The sequence below is a fragment of the Prosopis cineraria genome, unplaced genomic scaffold, assembly GCF_029017545.1.
Source record: "Prosopis cineraria cultivar Desert tree isolate PC_DT_omini unplaced genomic scaffold, ASM2901754v1 PC12, whole genome shotgun sequence".
NCBI lineage: Eukaryota > Viridiplantae > Streptophyta > Magnoliopsida > Fabales > Fabaceae > Prosopis > Prosopis cineraria.
The window spans coordinates 15,653,366-15,674,796 of NW_026555343.1; the positions used below are offsets into that span (position 1 = coordinate 15,653,366).

The following is a 21,431-nucleotide window of genomic DNA, read 5'->3' on the forward strand; positions in this document are numbered from 1 at the left end:
GTGTACATATTTTTAATTGTAGGTGATCGATTGTAATTCCCTGTAAAACAGGGGGCGAGGAAACATTCAAACAAAACTTCTGTTTTTTTCAAAAAAAGCCTAACCTGTTTAGAAAGTTGTTTTTTAAACCAGTTTATCGTCACAAGCGCAATCAGTTTACAAAGTCTTTTATTTTTTATTTAATTTGCTTTTACTTGTGGCACTTTCTAAAAGCTGACTTTACAACTAGTTTAGAAATTTTTGAACCCGTTGCATAACTGACTTTAGAAAGTCCACCGCTCATATCTAAACTGGTTTAGAAAGCTTTTTTCTACCAATGTACTTTGTAATCTTGACCCCCCTAATTAAATATATGACAAATAGACTGCAACTTATTGTGAGATTAATGCGTTATTTATATCTTCAATATAACATCTAAAACAAAATATAAAGAATTATGGGGAATAAAAAAGGTACTGATTTTCTCAAGACATAGTTTCAAGATCAGTTTTATATATTATGATAAGCAGCATCAATGACATATAAGAGGTCTCAACGTGGGCTCATAAGCAGCACCCATGACATATGAGAGATTCCAACATGGGGCTTTCCCAGAACATACATATAAAGAGAAATGATGATTAATTCAACACAAAAACAATAAAGACCAAATAACCCCGGCAAATTAAATGCTGTCTTTATTTGGTTATCCCAGCAATCTTATGTTGGGTTTGGACTCTCTTTAGAAAAGCTCAATATTGAAGCCCATTATGAAGCTCATTAACTATTGAGTTGTGCTTTTCTCATCAGCTTAATCACGCTTAGGATATTTTATGAATCTTGGCCACGCAGTTATCAGTAGGCCTTGGATGTGGAAGGTACCTCACATGACTCTTGGGATTGAGACGTTCAAGCCTGCCACACCAATTAACCAAAACACTAATCAATTACATCAGTATCAGTTAATTGCTTGTACAATTATATTATGGAAATTCAAGTCAACCCACTTGATTGAACCATTAAACTATTAAACCATTGTTTTGATTGGTTTAATAAAATGACCAGTTTGATATGGTCCAACTATAGTTTTGACTATTAACACTTGAACCAGTATATTGACCAATTCAATAACCTGTCTGCCTTTTACCTTGTCTATAATTAATTATGGTCTTCACATATATATACAACATAGAACAATTGGCAAGTTCGAGAGTGCGTACGGACCGATAATTGAGAAGGAAGTGATGAAGAAAGACTATGGTTTCCATCTTTGCAAGATCATTTCCTGGACACAATCTACTTCCAGCTCCAAATGGCATAAACTCGAAAGCTTTTGGTGTAAAATTCTACACATGCACAAGCACAAAACAAATTGTGAAGATAATAATTATGAATATACATACAATCTTGAGAGTTATTGTTTGTGTGAGAGGAACTCACATCCCATCTGGAAGGATTGAATTCATAAGGATTTGGATATATCTTAGGATCGAAATGAATTTCCCTGAACCAAACAAGAGCCTTCCATCCTTTAGGGACAAGGTAGCCTGTACGGTTCAAAAATTAAAAAAAAAAATTAACTGTCAATAGAAACCCCAATCTTATGCATATGTTTCATATAATTTAAAGGGATAATGTAATTTTTTTAGTCCCTCAAGTTTGTTTTAATTCTTGATTTAGTCATTCAAGTTTGACTTTTATTAGTTGAGCAGCCTTAAGTTTATTTTGGTTATTGATTTAGTCCTTATTGTTTAAAAAGAAAGTAACACTGTTAAAATTTACTAATATAAAGATAGAATATTGATCATAGCGGCCATATAGATTAATGGAAAGAAACATTATTATTTAATTAAGAAAAAACTCTGAAATTTTAAAAAACAATAGCACAAAACATATATAAACATTTTAAGTCAACAATACTTTACACATTAGATTATTTTAGGAGTTGATTTGTATTTTAAAATTTAAAGAACTTATATGATAATTTAAGAAAGCAAAAATTACTCAATTAATAAAATATTAAGCTTGAGAGATCAAATCAATAAAGACAAACTTGATGGACTAGAAGTTTCATTATCCATAAATTAAAATACCAAAAACCAGATTCAAGTTTCTAGGATTAGAACTAACCATTGATGTTCACATCTGATTTTGCCACTCGAAAGACCATCCATGATAATGTAACCAAGCGGAAGGTTTCATCAATAACCTTTGTATGCAATGTAATACAGAGAGAGAGAGAGAGATCATATTATAATGTCATTGAAATCAAGATATAATATAGCATAAGAGGATGCGAATCTAAAGTTTACGGAACATTTTGCAATTTTAGATCATATGCGTGTGTGTGTGATAGGTTGATACCTTAGAAAGGTATTTCATTTGTCGAATTTCATTGAGCGTCAAGGTAGTCTGTGTTGCTGGCCTTCTTCTAATGATTTCTTCCTGTTCGGCCTATTAAATAATCCATGTATATAATTAGTATTGAGTTCAAGTATCTTTAGAAGAAATTAAAAGTCAATCGCGAATTTATTTTACAACAGGGTAGGTAATTAAACATAAATTATCAACAACTGCATAAGATTCAATAACTATATGGCAAATTATTCATGGTACGTACCTTAGCCTTCTGAAAAACTTCTGGGTATTGTTGAAGGTAAACTGTTGCCCACATAGTAGTATGGCCTGAAGATTCATGACCATTATTCGTATACATTACAATAATGTCAGTTATTTGCTCATCGTCCAATTCCGCATCCATTAGATCATCAATCATGTCTCTGAATTTTCTGTGAACTTTTTCCTTCCTTTCCTTTCTTCGTTGTTCAACAACACTCCGAAATACAGCATCTAGCTTTTTCTTAGCCTGAAAAGTAGAAAACAAAATCATACATAATTTGATCAGTAAAGTTTAATATGGATATATATATATATATATATATATATATTGAGTGAAATTTAATTCTAGAATGGAAAAGTGCTTGTTTACAGCTAGGGTCAATAATTTAGGTGAGCTGGGCTAATTCTTGTTAAGCTTAAAATATCCTAACGTCTAAAAAATCTAATATAACTAAGCCCAGTCCTAATCTCTCATGCTTTCAGGCTGATTTGGACTGGCCTGAATACCTGAAATGTTATATTTTATTTTATTTTATTTTTTATTTTCTATGTAATTTCAATTTTTTAAAAAAATAATATTTTAATTTTTATCTTATTTTTATATTATTTTATTAATAATAAAAAATTTCAGGTACTTGGGCTAAGCTCATTTTGATTGGAGCTTGGTCCAAATTTTTTTAGGTTTATTCAAGCGGCCTCAATAAGCTCGAAATAAGAAAAATCTTTTAAACTCTCAAAACTAGCTGTAAGATTTTTCAGGTTGTTCAGGCTGACTCATTGAGCTTAGGTCAAATTACTACCTTCATTTATAGCAGGAATTGGTATAGGATGTTCACCAAATAGCTAGTAATTTCTCTTTTGTAACCTTTAATCCCATGTGAGATACTCCCTCCATTAAAATGTAAGACATTTTTTGAAGAGTTTAATGTTCAATAATGTAAGGTATTTTTAGTCTTTTGAGGTATAATTAATATTTTTTTTTCAAAAGTGCCCCTATTAATGAATGACTTTATATTTATTGTAGGGTATTTAATAGGAGTAAATATGAAAAGATAGGATTAGTTTAAAATAAGTAACTACTTTATTAGAAAATAAGATTCAGTTAAAAATGCCTTACATTTTTTAATGAAGGGAGTAGTTCTTTCTTTAATTCCCCCTACCCCTTAACATTTGTTAAACCTTATGTATTGTAATTTTTTCTTCTTAATTAATTGATCTTTTTATTTAAAAAGAAAAGAAATGTGCATGTTTACCTTGCGGGCCTTGTGATATGCAAATCCAGGAAGATTGATTTTCATAGCTCTAACACCAAGATTTAGCGCACTGTACTCCTTTCCCAAACTATGCATCACATGTTCTCTCTCTGGGCCTAAGAAAATATGCATGATGATGCGAAACGTGAATCTTCGTAACTCAGTGAGAAGCTCAATCTCTCCCATCTTGCTCCATGTCTCCAAAGAAGATTTGGCAATGTCCTCAATTATTGTCAAGTAAAAAGACAAGGCGTCCATGCCATTGATTGAAGTAGAAGTCAAACGCCTTATACGCTTGTGTTCTTCATAAGGCAATACAATGAATGAGTACTTTCCCATGAGCTCCTCAGTTGAAGCTGGCCAACCAGGCTGAAATTTTTCATCATCCATCAAAACCTTCTTACATGTTTCAGGCTTTGTCACAATAACACTTGGAAACCCAAACATTAACGACTTGTATATGCCAGTGTTTCCGTATCTACATTATTATAAGTTCCAATAATTAGACAAGAAATAACACTAGTGAGAAGAATAAAAGAGAGAGAGAGCTTATATAGATACTAACTTTTTGACAAAGGAGGCAACATAGGAATCAGGATGTTCAGATTTGAAGGCCAAGAGAAAAGACCACATATTGCCAATGATGGGCAAACCCATGTCTCCTGGAGGTAGAGAGTACTGCTTATCACCTAATGGACGCTCATAGATCCACCAATTCACATTCTTGAGAAGCCATCCCAGAACCGCAAGACCACCGAAGATGGCTACAACAAGAATTAATAAGGGACCCATTTCAATAGCTTTTGCCTCGAACTACTATTGGCAGAGGAATTACTTGAGGAAAGTGGTGGATTTGCTCTTGTTTATTTTCTCGCCCCCTATTTTTATTAGTCTCATCAAAATAATTGGTTCTTGTTTTGGTAATTTAATTATAGAGATTATCCTATCTTCTGGGTTCTGACTCATCTCCTATGCAATGTTTTCAAATTTCATTACTTAGTTTTCTAATTTAAATTATTCCAGGGCAGTTTCTAGAACTTTTATGGCCCTGGGGAAAAGAAACAAATTATCTAATGGTGGGTGTAATGTAATGTAACGCATTAATCGTCATATAATGTGTTTTGTTTTTTGAGTTGTAAAATCATTTACCAATATTTTATAGTTAAATGATTCTAATAACATTTCACTTTTAGTAAATAATATATAAGATGCATTTAGTATATTTCGTAATATAATAGATATATATACCTAATAAGGTTTGAGTAATTTGAATTTTGAAAAACTTATCTAAGCTGTAGTACGTAATTGTCATAAGCATTACTCCCTCCGCATCTTCTGTTTTTTTTAGAGACAAATAAGTAGTTCATCAAAATAAGAAAAAATGCAGTTGAAATTGATTGAAATTAATAAATATGTTATAAATAGGATAAATTGGTCTACTGGCTGGGGAAAAAAACTTCTTGATAAGAAAATATGAACTAAATTTTTGAAAATTTGAGACTGTGGCCAATTCATATTGGTGTACAAAAGATTTATTATTGACTTATGCGAGAGATTTATTATTGAAGAATTGAAAATTTATAAAGGTTTATCATTAATATATAACAATATATTAATAACAAATATAATAAACTGATTATAATACAAAATATAATAAATATTAGGTTTTTTTGTTTGGTTTAGTCTTATAACGTGTATTGTATCTACAAAAGCCCCTCATAAATATAAATTTCATTTCAAAACTATCCTCACTGTGATGGACTAGATGGCTTTTAATAATCGATTTAATTAATAAATACTCCATTTTAATAAGGATAAAAAATTAATAAATATTCAAGACAAGAAATTGTTTTTCTTATAAATATAAATCTTCTAAAACTCTCTCATAAAAAAGGACCCCACGTAAAAATCTCAAGTTAAAAAAAATCAAAATAAAAACTTGAACATGGAATATAAACTTGAATCATACATCTATAAGAATTTACTTCTATCAATAAGTCCCCCAAATTTGTGAAAATATACTCAAATTCCATAAGACTAGATTGTAATTAATGTATCATGAAAAATAATACAAATGTCCTTAAATCCTCACTCCTTTAACAAGTACATTGTTTGGCCACTGACGGTCATTGACCAGTCACCGATTGGCATTGACCAATCAAATATAATTTTTTTAAAAAAATATGTTTATTAAATATTAATACTTTAATGTTTACAAGTCAAAAATCATACATTAACAGGTAAACGTTAACAATTTACAAACAAAACTTTATACATTTATAAGCCAACCTTGTAGAATATTAATAATTTAATATCTACAAATTAAAGTTCACAAATTTACAAGTTAGATGTGAAAATTAATAGGTTTAACTTATAAATTAAAACTGTAAAATTTAACTTGTAAATATGCTAAGAAGTTTAATACAAAGATACAAATATTATTTATTATGCATGTAAGAGGTTAAAATCAATATAAATCATATTGATTTTAACCAATCAATTTAACTAGTCATCGGGTAATTAATGAATGACAATTACGGCAACAACACCAACAAATAATTAGAAAACATTATATTTATTTTACAAATCTTCACACATAATTTATAAATTAACTCTTGAAATTTATACATTTTCTAAAAATTTATAACTTAACTAGTGTATTTGTTATTTAATAGCTGAAAATTTTTGAAGGATGACTTGTGAATTTTGGAGGAAGATTTATAAATTATTGCAATATTTTAGTAATTTAATTGATATCAAATTTCTTATAGAATTCTTACAACTAATTTTTGAGGTCTTTTTATGTAATTTATGGGTCAACTAATGATTAAAATTAACTTTTTTAATTAATGACAGGATGCCAAATGCATTATTGTCAAATGTTAAAGGAAAATATTATACCATATATAAGTTTAAAATACCAAATCATCTTGAACAAATAGTTGATAAGTAAAAATACTTTTTAATTAACCCGATATATATAACCTAAAAAATTAGTTGATTGTCTGTTCTTATGAATTGATAATAACATAACACAGTGATAACGTCCATGAATAACTTCGGACTTTTCAAACTGGTTTTGATCAAGCTTCTTCAATCTTCTCTTCTTGTATATAGCAAATTAAAAATTACATTAACAAAAACCAATCACGCTAGAGCTTATAATAATAGTGAAGGGTACAATGCTTCATTGTATTCTTCAAAGGCAAGATAACTTTTTTTGTTTATGGCAATGGTTTATTAATGTTAATGGCTTTCACTAGTACAAAAAAATTGCAATAACTTGTTCAACTCGCATGACTCAATTCATCAACGGCGAGTCGCACATGTTTGTTCGAGTTAACTAAGGGCGGTCTTTCCGAGTTAGGGCTATTACGAGTTTAAAAACGAGTTGAATTGATTTTTTTTTCTTGGCCAAAATGCAAATTCCGCTGGTTTAACAACTAAATGGAAATGTAATTGAAGACCATCTCGACGAATAACTTTATTGGTAAATCCAACAAACAATTTTAATAGTACTTATGAATTTATTGATTGCTAAATGAATGTTCATTGATATTTTTACCCAATGAAAGTAACTCATTTAATAAATAGAGTTGGATGCACATATTCAAATGTTTGGTCAAATTATTTATAACACAAATTAAGGAACATTTCTGCCATCAAAATGGGTTAAACGAAGGTACATTTGCACTATGCATAATAACTTGTATAGTTATACTCCTTTTGTTTTCGAATATATATAGGAGAATTTCAATTAACTTACATAGTTTAGGAAAGTTAGATAATTCTAATAATTATGTCTGAAACTAAAATGTTTGAACTAAAATACCCTTATAATTAATGTTTACTTTTTTCCTCTAATTTAATTATATTATTATCTATTTATGAGGTAAAATTTGAAAAAACAATTAAGTAATGCTTCCTAAAATTTATAGTTTTTTTATAATAAAAAATATATATAAAAGCATGTGGCATTTCCTCTTATATTTAAAAAAAAAATAGTAAATCATTTATAGTCTTTATTTTGTGTGTTAGCAAAAGCTTAAACCATAGTTTTAAACGCAAAGTAAGATTGAAATAAAAATTTTACAATATTTTTCATAGTAATATTTTTTTCACATTTTTTTATTTCCGATGGGTTTTATGTTTTTTATAACCAGAAGAATGGCAATTTAATTTAAGACTATCTCGATGAAAAACTTTATTGGTTAATTTGATAAGCAACTTTAATTGTCATGATTCATGTATTGAAGACACTAAAGGTATATATGAAATGCATGTTAATTATTTTCTATCCTAATTATAATGTTCATGTATATAAATTTATGAAGATGCATGAATTCAAATAATGTATCACCTTTTTGGACTCAAAATAATGTATCGTCTAATTACAACAACTGAAGGCCAATTACGAGAAACTTTAATTGTTCTTATGCATGTACTCCCTCCCTCTCTATATACAAAGTATTTTTTTAAAAGCTTATTTTATCTGTAAATATAAGATGTGATAATAATATTTTTAAATAATTAGATAATTTATCCTTGTTTTGAAAAATGAAATAGATCATTAATTATATATTTTTCATACCACCATCGTGATATTAATTATGATATTATTAGAAGTAAAATTAGAAAATTATTTTATTTTTATGTAAGTTTGACTAAATAACAAACCTTTATTGATATATAAAATTTAATTAAAAATATTTTATATAAAAGGGTGGAGGGAGTATTCATGACTAAATGCATGAAATTAATTGCATGTTCATTAATCTTTTGACCCAATCAAAATGATTCATTTAAGTGCATTTATGAGGATAGAACATCCAATTACGATTTGTTTCCCCAGCATCCAATTACGATTCAGTTTACACAAATGAAGGCACATTAACATTCCAGCAATCAAAAGTGAAATTGTACATTAAAAGTTTATATTTTCAATAAATTTGTATATGGCATCTGGTTGATAATGCGAATAAAATACTATACGTCTACATCCATTCCAATTTATAATATAATTTTTGACAAAATTACACATGTCAATAAAACTCATTAAATATACTTTATAATTTTATTCTTTTAAAAATAAAAATATAAACTTTCAAATTGCTCTTAATTTAATACTCTATTTGTGAAAGAATATTAAAGAAAGATAATATAATGATAAGAGTAATATTAAAAAAGTATCGTTAATAAAATCTTACTTTTTAAAAAAATGTATTATAGTTTGAGACGCTAAAATATCTTATAAGTTAGGACTGAGAGAGTACCAAAAGAAATATTTAAATTTTTATGGATAAGAAAAATATTTAAATTTTATAAAAGATAAATCATCATTATATGTATATATATTTTATAAGATACAAACTCTTAATAATTATAATTTTTATGTATTTGAGCTAATCTTAATTAATAATATAGATTAGTTAAATAGAAAATACTCTATTATTCCAATTTCTCATTTTGTATAATGAAAAAAATGATATGTGTTCTTCTAAAACATTTAACAAGAAAGAAAATAAGATGAAAAATTAACATGAATAATGTAAATATTAAGTATCACTCACCTTTTAACATTAAGAAAATTAATTTAATTATTAATTAATAAAAAAATTATTTCTATAAAGTAAATATACATTTTATTTCAATTTTCATGTTCACTTGTCAGTTTTCAAGTCTGGCTTTTTTTTTTTTTTTTTTTTTGGGTACGTCATGGCGGCCATCACCAGTTCCAGTGCAAAAAGCTTGTCTTCTCTCCGATAGCTAGTGAGCGGAAACATAAGGCAAATGACATTTTTTTATGTCACTTTACAAGTCGATGTTACGTCGAATTGACTTTAAAATGGAAAGGACATGTTTGTAAATAAATTACCCCTTATTCAAAAATATAAAGCATTTTTTACTGAATCTCACTTTTAATAAAGTAATTACTTATCTTTAAACTAACTCTATCTTTTCACATTTATCTCTATTTATTAGGGTTTTTACCCTATAATAAATATAAAATGATTTATTCAATAGGGATACTCTAAAAAAAGCAATGATTATATCTTAAAAAATTAAAAATGCCTTATATTTTTAAATATTTAACTCTTAAAAAATATTTTTATATTTTTGAATGAAGGGAGTAGATCAAAAAACACACTTCCACCTCATTGTTACATACAACCGACATGAAAGTATGAATTATCATATAATTATCACTTTAGAATAGTCAATCATTAGAAGTATGACATTGCCAAATTAAAATTATTAGAGTAAATAAGAGAATAACAAAAAATGTTAATAAATATTGCTTTAATTAATTTCCTAAAAAAGCTTATATAAAATGAAATGAAAATTTTTCTCTACCATGATCTACATTTTGACAGAGTAGGAGCATCAATTTATCATAGCAGTAACTAGCCAGTACCCCCTCCATTTTTATATATAAAAAAAATGTATTGCATAATTGAATAAAATTAGTTAACAATAATAATCATGTCTAAAAATAAAAAAAATAGATTAAAATATTATTATATATTGATCAATATAAGCATGTATTAATTATTTTTTATTAATATAAATTATGAAGTCTAATTTAGAAAACTTATAATAAATGTTTATTAAAATATGTGATTTTATTTATAAAAAAAAGTCTCTCTAACCAAAAAAAATTGAGATAGTTGCGGATATGATATATAATAATAATAAATGAGGCTGAGCCCTTTTTCCCCCCTTGCCAATCAGACTGTGCTTTAAATGTACAATTTTGTGTTGGCAATAGATATATGTAACTCCCTCCATTAAAAAAAATATAAGACTTTTTATGTTAATATGTTGAAAAATATAAGATATTTTGAGTTTTTTAATGTACAATTAATGATTTTTAAAAAAAATACCCTTAATTTGGATGTAATTATTAACAAGGCTTTTTATACCCCCTATTAAATGATAATAAATATTGAAAGGAAATGTAACTTTAAGACAATTAATTAATTTATTAGAGATATCATTTTTCTCACCTAGGCGTGACTAGTAGTCTAGTAGTGCTTCCATCTCATTTTTACTATAAGATATTTTTGTTTGGTAAAGTTGCAAATATCAATAAAATGAATTCAATGCAATTTAAAACCTTAATTTCTTTAAAAAGGAATTATAAACTTCTATCATTCATTTAATGAATTCAACCATATTACTGGCTCTAGGAGGTGGAGAAACTTAAAGAGTAAAATAACGAGAGGTAATTTTAATTTTTTTAAAAAAACACTTATATTTTGCAATATTAAATCACTCCAAAAAAAAAAGAAATCATATAAAATGGGTGGAGGAAGTCTACTATTTACCCAGAAAAAAGTCATATGATATTAATGCTATTTTATAAACATAAGTATGCATAAAATATATTTTAACAATATTTTAAATTTGCTTTAAAAAATTTTACTCATCCTCATCAATATTTTAACGTCTTAAATATATTCTTGAACAAAGATATACTCATACTCTTAATTTTATCCCCCTACAATTTTTCTACTCAATAACATGTTTGAATAAATTATAAAAATCCTTTTTAAAATTCTTATGCTATATTTTTACCTACAATTCTTAAACTTATTGTGAGAGAGAGAGACAGAGAGGTACAGTATGTGATTTAAATTATTTTCTATTCTAAAGTGATGATATGATAATTGGGGTTATGCAAATGAGAACAATAAAAATTATTAATTGAAGAGGGTGCTTCTTCTAAGAAGTGCTGTTAAAAGTTCTTTTTTTTTTTTTTGCACAGAAATTTATCTTATAGTAATGCTTTTTTTAGAAGGCAATAATACGTCAAATTAAGACATACAGTGGCACTTCTTGTGGTATATTTTTATTAGCACTTCTTAAAATAAGTACTATATCTGATGTCTTTTAACTATTTTTTCATAGCGCTTTTTTAATCTTTTCATTACTTTAAAAAACTATTTTTGACTTATATAGGTGTCAAAATTTTGGTAGTAAAGGGGAGAATGTATGCAAATTGCACAAATCATTATATGATCTTAAACCATGCATCTCGATAATGAAATTATAAACTCAATGAAACATAGTTCAATTTGAGTAACATTATCGGTCATTTGAGTTTCAAATAAAATAATTATGACTACTCCTTGTTTACAAGAACAAATGGTAATCCATTTACAATTATTTTCAAGAACATGAAATCCAAATTAGACCAAATAATGGTTCGATTGGAAAACTGGTAAGCCGATTCTTAGTCTAATTCAAAAGAGAATAACTAAAATAAGAGATAACTGGAAAAAAAACCAGTAAAAACTGGAAAAAAAACCAGTAAAAATTAAGAAAAATTAGGGTAGGAGGAAAAAGCAAATAGGAAGCAACAACCAATAGTACTTATAATTATATTTTCCGTTTAAAAATAAGAAGAAAATTTGGTGAAAATAGAGTAGGAGAAGTTTTGACATCATGCCAAATTGATATATGAAAGAATTGACACTGGCTAAAATTGGTTAAAACCGATGTAGACTAATTAAACAATCGTTGTAAAAAACAAAACACCTTACCATTTGTATATTTGGTGTAGAAAGTTCATAAAGGGGGAAAAAACCTTATCACACGTTCTACAATAGTTGTTTCTATAACCGGGTTAATAAGTGTATATTTTTTGACATATCTATTTACTCTTTGCTTCCACTTTCCTTGTTTAGAAAGCAACTAATGTACAATAACCAAAATCAGCCAGCCAATAACAGACCAATCAGCTAACAAATAATTGACACAATCAAACTACAAAATTCCCAAAAACTAATTAATTGTCACATCAATCGCACCAATTTTACGCTACAAACAATGTCGCAAATCCAACTATATGCAATGTACAATAGTTACAAATTACATTAGAATATGATTGTCACAATCTACGCAATTACAATCAACAATTACAAGAAGCTAAACAAATCAAACTCACGTGTTTAAGAACGAAAAAATAACTTATTACATTAAGGAATAGATCAAAACCAATTTGTCAAAAACAGACATACCCCTTTTTTTTTATGAAAATACTGAACGTTACAAAACAAGATTGCAAGCTAAGCAAGTCTAGCAGTTTCATCATCTACCTCCTTCACACTATATGTTAGAGGTTGAAAAAAGGTAATTTATCACACATAGTGATTCTGTGCTTATGTGCGCTCAGGAATGCTTGAGGTGATAAGTGATGACATTGAGCACGTGTCTTTATCACATAGTAGTCATATGCATTGCTTCCATTCTATCGTTTATGACTATAAAGAAGAACATATCATTAATAGGCAAAATCAATGAAAGTATAAATGATTGAATAGTTAGGTTCCCTTCGGTTACTGAGGGATTTTATGGGGAACTTGCTCTGCTATGTGATATCTAAGTTAGGGTGGCGTTGTGGGGGATCAGGTTGGCTAAGGAAATGGATGATAGTTTCAAAGTTGGTGATTATTAAAAGCAAAGCCAGTAATTCCTATCAAATCTAACGGCTAGCCTGAATAAATTTAAAATATTAGCGCGGGTTAATTTAGGCCAAAATAAAATTGAAAATCTTTTTAAATTATTAATAAATAAAATTAAAATAAATAAAAATTGAAAATTTTAATTTTAAGATAAAAATTGAAATTAGCTAAAAAAATAAAATAATATTTACAATTCAGGTATTTGAACAAAACTCCAATAAGCCCAAAAGTTAAGGTGGTAGGATCAGGCTTAACCTTATAAGTTTTTTTTATATGTTTGATTAAGTTCAAAATAAGTCCGGCTGTTTAGAATTGCAAGCTTTAATTAAAAGGAACTCGACGATGGTTGTATCACAGTTGAGGGAGGCTTGGGATGAGGGCTCTATTAAGAATCAACTGACGAGGCTTAGGCTTAGCATGTTTAAAAAGAAAAAAGAAAATAAAATAAAAAAATAAATGAATGGAAGACCAAAGAATGAATTGAGTGACTATCTATTAATTGTCTGATCCCCTTTTGGGCTCTTGCACAAAAAAGAAATCCCACTCATATATTTAATAAAGACTGACAATTAATTCCCTGAATATTAAATTAATGATAATTAAGTTTTCAATTATTTTTTTATAATAAGTTGAAAATCTAATTGTTTGTAATTGTTTGATTTAATATTTATAACTTATTTTTTAAGAAAATTTTATTAAAGACCTAAGTGTCATTAATTCAACATTTTGAGATTTAACTAACATTTTTCCTATACTCAGTTAAGATGAGTGAAAAAATTGCATAGCTCACACTCTCACATATCAGTACTGTGTGTATCAATCAATATACATACTAATACACACACGCACCCACCTTGAAAGTTGACACCTACCGATATATACACCAAAACAATTCTCATTCAACTCAAAGAGTTAAAGTCAATGGCAAAGCTAGGATCCTGGGTCAGAGGGGTAATGACGAAATCAGGATCCTCAGTGAAAGGAAGACATTTTTGTCTCTTCCAAATCAACTATTTGTCTTTTCTTTTTTTCTTTTTCTTTGTTCCTTGTCGAGCTTTTAATTATAGATTCATAGGTGCAGCGATTTAGCTAAAATATTCACCCAATTTACTCTTGGTTTTGAATCTTTATTATTTATCATTGTCTTTTTTTTTTCTAACTAGTCCTGAGTAGTATTCAAAGTGAGGAGCGAGTCTATTTAATCATATTAGATTTTTTCTATTTTTTAAACAATTAATAAATAATATTGATATTTAGATATAGTGAAATTGTGGGTAATTCATGAGACTAAGTTAAAATTTAAATAGATATAGGATAAAAAAGTAAAATTGAAATGAGTTTAAAGTTTAAAAAATAAAAATAAAGGGATGCAAAGTATAATAAGTAAAAGGTGCAAATTGTAAAATATAAAACCCTATATTCCCAAACATGTCATTTTTCTCAAGTGAAGGGGGCATATGCCCCCCCTCAATTACATGTGGCTCCGCCACTAGTCAAATCATAGTTTAGTTGAGGGCTAGCTAATACTTCTCGAAAAAGTATACAGCATTTTTCAGAAATTATTGTATGTTAAAAAATATAAGATATTTTTAATATGTCATGATATAATTATTTTTTCAAAAATTCTCTTAATAAATAAATTTTTTATATTTATTTATGAGTGAAACGTCCTATTAAATAAAGGTGAATATAAAAAAGATTGTGATAATTTAAAGACAATTAATTAATTTATTGAAGAGATGAGATTTAATTAAAAATATATTATATTTTTGAACCGATGGAATATGTATATCAACAGCTCAAACCTTCTTTCATGTACCTCTGTCTTAGCCCCCTTAGGGTTCATAGGACAAACCAAAATTTCAACATACAACTCATAAAGAAGAAGACGACGATGAAAGAAGATACCTCGAGAATTTCGAAGAAAATAATTGGAAACCAACCCCAAACACCTTCATGATACTTCAAATGTTGGTAAAACCTTCTCAAAGACCCAAGCACATGCTCAACTAAAAAGACAAACAAAAAAGTTGAGTTCGGTCGTTTTATCATTGTAGGGATTCGCCTGCAAGATATATATTTCCAAATTTCAATTGTCTCTGGACCTTTTTGTAAGACCATCACTAAAAACTGGGTGAAAAAGCTTAAATACTTAATACGTTAATCGTATATCCTTGACAATTAAGAGAATAGCTTAAGGGTAAAAGGAAAATACTTATATACTAAAACTTCAAAAGGAGTTGTAAAATATATTAGATATATTATCTGGAGGTGCATCGTGCCAAACATTTACAGTGCCTTATATAGAAATAAATGGCACACAATCCTAGAATATATGTAGACAAGTCGCGTATAAAAAATTGGTTAAAGACAAATTTATTACAGGAGGCAAATGAATAAAGTTAATCTGACATGTTTGGGCCCTTTATCTTTATTTCCAGACTTGGTCTTCCTATTGGGCTTTAAAAGTCCCACGCAAACGAGATTGTAGTGGCTTAACCAAACCGAGTTTGTATCTAGAGGCCCAATACTTGGAGTGAGTCAAAACCTGGTAAACAAATATGCAAGCAGCCATTGAAGCCCGTGGCTTGGTGGCGAAAGTGTTTTGCTATCACAAGTCAAGCCACGAGTTCGAATCGGCACTCTCAATCTCACACGCACAACACAACAAATATGCAAGTAGCATTCAGGATCTAGTAGAAGGGGTTATTTTTTCACAACATGATAAACTAAAGTTCAATTTTCAGCCGAGAAATGTACTTACATTTAATACTTGACTGTGCCTTCAATAAAATTACCTCCAATCAAAGGATACCTATGAAAAATAATATATATACATGTTGGGTTGATAATTTAGGTGGGCTGGGTTTATTCGAATTTGGTTTAAAATACATGTACATGTAGAAAAGTCTATATAGTTAAGCGTAATCCTAACCTCTCAAATTTTATTCAGGATGACCCAAATGCCCAAATTATTAAATATTATTTTATTTTATTCTTTTATTTTTTATATAATTCCAATTTTTATTTTTATTAAATAATACTTTCAATTTTTATCTTATTTTAATAATATTTATTAATAATAAAAAGGAATTCAAGTATTCGGGCTAAGCTTATTTGATTTTGAGTTTGGCTTGAATTTCTTAGAGTTCATTAAAGTAAGTGGCCCGAATAAGCTTAAAGTAATAAAAATATTTTAAACTCTCAAACCTGATCCTAAAATTTTTCAGGCTTATTCGGGTTAGCTCATTGGGCTTAAATTGAATTACTGCATACATATATATATATATATATATATATGCAATTTGATCAGACAAGGGGGACATATCGTACTAACAATCTCCGAGCAAGTACATGGTCACGAACATAGTAATGGACGTCGAGATCTATCTGTTTTGAACAAGTATGGAAGATGGGATTCAAACCAAAGCAAGAGTTGTTTGACTCAAATTGTCACATCAGGCTATCGAGGGTTGTCTCAAGTAGTGAAGTCCGATGTCTCCAGTGAAGAAGAATCAATCCATACGAGCTTGGAGTTTGGACGAAAGATCAGACACAGCACCATATTCTAACTCGGCACTAGATCGAGCAACCACCTTCTGCTTCCTTGTTGACCAAGAGACGAGAGATTTGGCTAAGAAAACACAATAGCCTTGGCTCAATCCATACGTAAGGTGATTGCTTGCTTTTATGTGTAAAGCTAGATCCATCGTTCCCTTGAGATAATGAAAAACCTGTTTTGAAGCTTGCCAATATATGCGTCTGTGGGTGAGCCAAGAAACTGACTTAGTTTATTCACCACAAAAACAATGCCTGGTCTAGTGGTAACCAAGTATTGCAGAGATCTGATAGCTTAATTGTCTTCACGTTGTGGGATTTCTCATAAATGTTCCTTTATCCTTGGAGAAGTGCCGATTAATTACCATATGGGAATCCCAGAACAATAAGCCATACTAAGTTATCTTTATTTTTCAAATTGAATCCTGGAAAATATAAGCACTAAAACAAAACTTGCAGGATTCAAAAACTTCAAAGCCTTGTTCCCCTAAGTGAAGATGATTACATAGATTACATGACATTATTGCATTATATCAATAACCAAACCTTTCAGTATATTGTTAACAAAAAAATTTCATTCAAGAACTTCATTAAGCGAATGATATTAAAAAATGATAAATATTGAGAAAATTGAAAAGACAAGTATTGAGAATATCAAAGTTAAATACTGAAAAATCAAAGAAAAAAATTAATTTATATGAAATTTCTAGAATTTTCTGTCGTTACATGAAATTAAAAGTCTTGCAAGATTCTCCAATGTTATTTTCCCCTAGTTCTACCCCTCTAATTTACCTCTCGCGTTACTTGTATCCTCCTACGCCTCTTTGTTTTCCACTTTCTTCCTGGAGAAAATGATGGATAAGTCTCCTATATATATATATATATATATAAAGAATATAATGACATATATGCTCCCCCAAATTTGCAAAACGATGTGCAAATCTCAAATTTCATAACTATCAATACTAAAACAATCATGGATAAAATTAGGTTAATTGACAACACAGTACAACTATAAATTGTAAAAGAGATAAATTTAAATATGAAACAATGAGTTGTATAGTTTTGAAAATGAGTTGTAAATACTTATCAAAAAAGAGCATTTTATATCCATTAGGATTTTATTTCTTTCCCTTTCTTTTGCTTTTTTTTTTTTTTGGTTGCTTTGACAGTTAAGGATCTATTTGAGACTTGTATGTCATTTTTCAAGACTTTAATGATCTTTATAGGGACATTCTAACATTTTCCCTTCGACCTGCTTTTTGCTTAAAGAGGTGCCCCCAAACTATTGATCGAATTATAAGTTTGAGTTAAAGACTTTGAAATATCAGAGCTCACATAATATATATATATATATATAACGAACATATAAAGAATTATGAGAAAAAAGATACTGAATATCATATAAATTGTTATCATCAAGAACATAGCATCCGGAATATTATTACATATTATGATTAGCAGCATCAATGACACATATATAAGATGTCCAAACAAGGAATTCTCCATGGAACTTACATATATGGAGAAATTACTAATTAAAAAAAAAAGACCAAATAAAAACTGCGGATGTTGTGTTCATTTAGTATCCCTCCAAGGCTAATCACGCTTTGGATATCTTATGAATCCTAGCCACACAGTTATCAACAGGCCTTGTATGTGGAAGGTACATAACAGGACTCTTAGGATTGAGACGTTCAAGCCTGTCATCATACCAGCCAAAACATTAATTAATTACTTATACAGTTAATTGCTTCCACAATTAATTATACTCTTCACATTTAACATAGAATTGACAAGTTTAGGATTGGGATCGTACTGATAATTGAGAAGAAAGTGATGAAGGAAAACTATGATTTCCAGCTTTGCAAGCTCATTTCCTGGACAAAGTCTACTTCCAGCTCCAAATGGCATAAACTCTGTAGCTTTTGGTATAAAATTCTGTACATACATAAGCATAAAATATATGGTGAAGATAATAATTCTATGCATGAGTCCTAGAAAGATATTGTTTTGACAGAAAGTTAAAGGAAATATATATTAATGTTAACAATTAGGCATGTTGTGTATGTGTATATGCAACTCACATCCCATCTGGAAGGATTAAATTCCAAAGGATTTGGATATATCTTGTGATCAAAATGAATTGCCCTGAACCAAACAATAGCTTTCCATCCTTTGGGAACAAGGTAGCCTGTACAATTCAAAAATAATAATGAATTAAGTGCCATATAAAGCACAAAGTTCATTTCTTGTTTTAGACAAAGTCTAGAGGTTGTGAGGATCGGAATCACTAACCATTAATATTCACATCAGATTTTGCTACCCGAAACACCATCGACGAAAATGTAACCAAACGCATAGTTTCATCAATCACCTATATATGCAGTGTAAGGAAGAGGAATGGCAATATATTAGAAGATAATATAGAAAATGATTATGTGAATTAAAGGTTTATGCATGTGTGATGTTATAGTTGTGTGATTGATAGATACTCCCTCTGATCTTATTTATAAAGCAGAGAAAAAAAAATTCATCCTATTTATAAATCACATCATTAAATTTTGATCATAAATTTTCTCTTTTACCCTCCATTGAACATTTGAGAGAGAAAATATGTTATTGAAGTATGTATATTTAATAGGGGCAAAGTTAAAAACTTATTAAATTTTAAGACAGAATTGATGAGTTTTAAGGTTTTCCTTAGTGCTAATGAAACATATTGAAAGTGACTTATAAATAGGATTAAAGGAGTACCTTAGAAAGATATTCCATTTGTCGAATTTCCTTGAGTGTCAAGGTAGTCTGTGTTGGAGGTCTTCTTTTGATGATTTCTTCCTGTTCAGCCTGCTCAAATAATCAACTATATATAGTAGCACAACAAAAAATGCAGAACAAATTATGAGTCAGTTTTTAAACTATGGCAAATTCATGGTACCTTAGCCTTCTGGAAAATTTCTGGGTGTTGTTGCAAGTAAACTGTGGCCCACATTGTAGTGTGACCTGAAGATTCATGACCAGCATTCAAATACATTAACATGATGTCAATAATTTGTTCATCGTCCAATTTCTTTCCATTTTCATCTGTTGCATCCATTAGACCATCGATCATGTCTCTAGATTTTCTATAATGAACATTTTCATTCCTTTCTTTTCTTCTTTGATCCACAACGCTTTGAAATACATCCACTAGAGTTTTCCTAGCCTGAAAAATAGAAAAAAAAATCATACCTAACTTGAAGCAAATACTATGAAGAGCAATTTAATTACAGAGTAGAAATGTGCTTACGCACCTTAAGGGCCTTGTGATATGCAAATCCAGGAAGATTGATTTTCATAGCTCTAACACCAAGATTTAGGGCTGTGTACTCATTTTCCAGATTATGCATAACAGCGTCTCCCTCAGAGCCTAAGAAAATATGCATGATGATACGAAAGGTGAATCTTCGCAGCTCGGTGAGAAACTCAATCTCTCCCATCTTGCTCCATTTGTCCAATGAAGATATGGCAATGTCTTCAATTTTGGTCAAGTAAAAGGACAAGGCATCCATGCCATTGATGGAAGCAGAAGTCAGGCGCCTTAGACGCTTGTGTTCTTCATAAGGAATTGAAATGAATGATTTCTTTCCCATGAGCTCCACTGTGGAAGCTGGCCAACCAGGCTCAAATTTGTCATCATCCATTAAAACCCTCTTGCTCGCTTCTGGCGTTGTCACAATCACACTTGGCTTCCCAAACATCAACGCCTTGTATATTCCATTGTTTCCGTATCTGCATTATCAAAATATTCAGTTAATGAGGAGTGAAATCTTCGGTAAAGAGAGAATGAGTTTATATATACTAACTTGGAGACAATGGAGGCCAAGAAGGATTCAGGATGACCAGACTTGAAGGCAAAGAGAAAAGACCACATATTTCCAATGAAGGGCAATCCCAAGTCTCCTAAAGGTAGAGAGTACTGCTTCTCACCTAAAGGACGCTCATAGAGCCACCAATTCACATTTCTGAGAAGCCATCTCAACACCATAAGTCCACAAAAGATTGGTATAACAGCCAACAAAGAACCACCCACTTCCATGGCTAGCCTAAGGGTTGAAGAGAGAACCACTTTTTAGAAGAGTTACTTGAGGGTAGTGGTGGGTCTTTCTTGTTGTGAGCTCCCTCTATTTATAATGGTCTCAATGAAACAATTGATTTCTTGTCGCATAGTAAATTATATTCTTTAATTTTATTGTTACCATACGGGTTGGAAAATGTGAAGAATGGAAAGTCAATGACACCCAATTAAATTGTATTTACTGGCCTTGATATGTGAATGCATCTAATGAAGGTTTGGAAGCGGTTCATGTTCTTGTATTAATGGCTTTAATTAAAAGGTGAATACATGTTACCAAAAAAAGAAAATAAAATAAAAGTTGAACACGTTTCTTGGTTCAGCCATCACTCAAAGTGGTTCATGTATATGTATTCATGAATAAAAGCGAGACTAATGACTTACCGAAAAAACTAGAAGAAGTTCCATACCTTAAAAAATATGAGATGCATGTATATCACT

At 29.4% G+C, this 21,431-nt stretch overlaps 2 protein-coding genes across 2 annotated transcripts; both read right to left on the reverse strand.

Annotated features, from left to right (window-relative positions):
* Nucleotides 1-516: 516 nt before the first annotated feature.
* On the reverse strand, nucleotides 517-17,028 carry LOC129289165 (ent-kaurenoic acid oxidase 2-like). Its single transcript, XM_054925972.1, has 10 exons — nucleotides 16,845-17,028; nucleotides 15,227-15,327; nucleotides 4,417-4,664; nucleotides 3,852-4,329; nucleotides 2,600-2,845; nucleotides 2,344-2,433; nucleotides 2,110-2,188; nucleotides 1,420-1,526; nucleotides 1,204-1,325; nucleotides 517-894 (listed from the first exon to the last, which is right to left on the reverse strand). The coding sequence occupies exons 1-10, from the start codon at nucleotides 17,026-17,028 to the stop codon at nucleotides 801-803; spliced, it is 1,749 nt and encodes a 582-aa protein (XP_054781947.1). The 3' UTR covers nucleotides 517-800.
* A 1,273-nt stretch (nucleotides 17,029-18,301) lies between these two features.
* On the reverse strand, nucleotides 18,302-20,984 carry LOC129289688 (ent-kaurenoic acid oxidase 1-like). The gene is made up of 8 exons (XM_054926498.1): nucleotides 20,722-20,984; nucleotides 20,170-20,647; nucleotides 19,815-20,081; nucleotides 19,634-19,723; nucleotides 19,175-19,253; nucleotides 18,964-19,070; nucleotides 18,696-18,817; nucleotides 18,302-18,579 (listed from the first exon to the last, which is right to left on the reverse strand). Exons 1-8 carry the CDS (start codon nucleotides 20,952-20,954, stop codon nucleotides 18,480-18,482), a joined length of 1,476 nt encoding a protein of 491 aa, XP_054782473.1. The 5' UTR covers nucleotides 20,955-20,984; the 3' UTR covers nucleotides 18,302-18,479.
* Nucleotides 20,985-21,431: the final 447 nt, after the last annotated feature.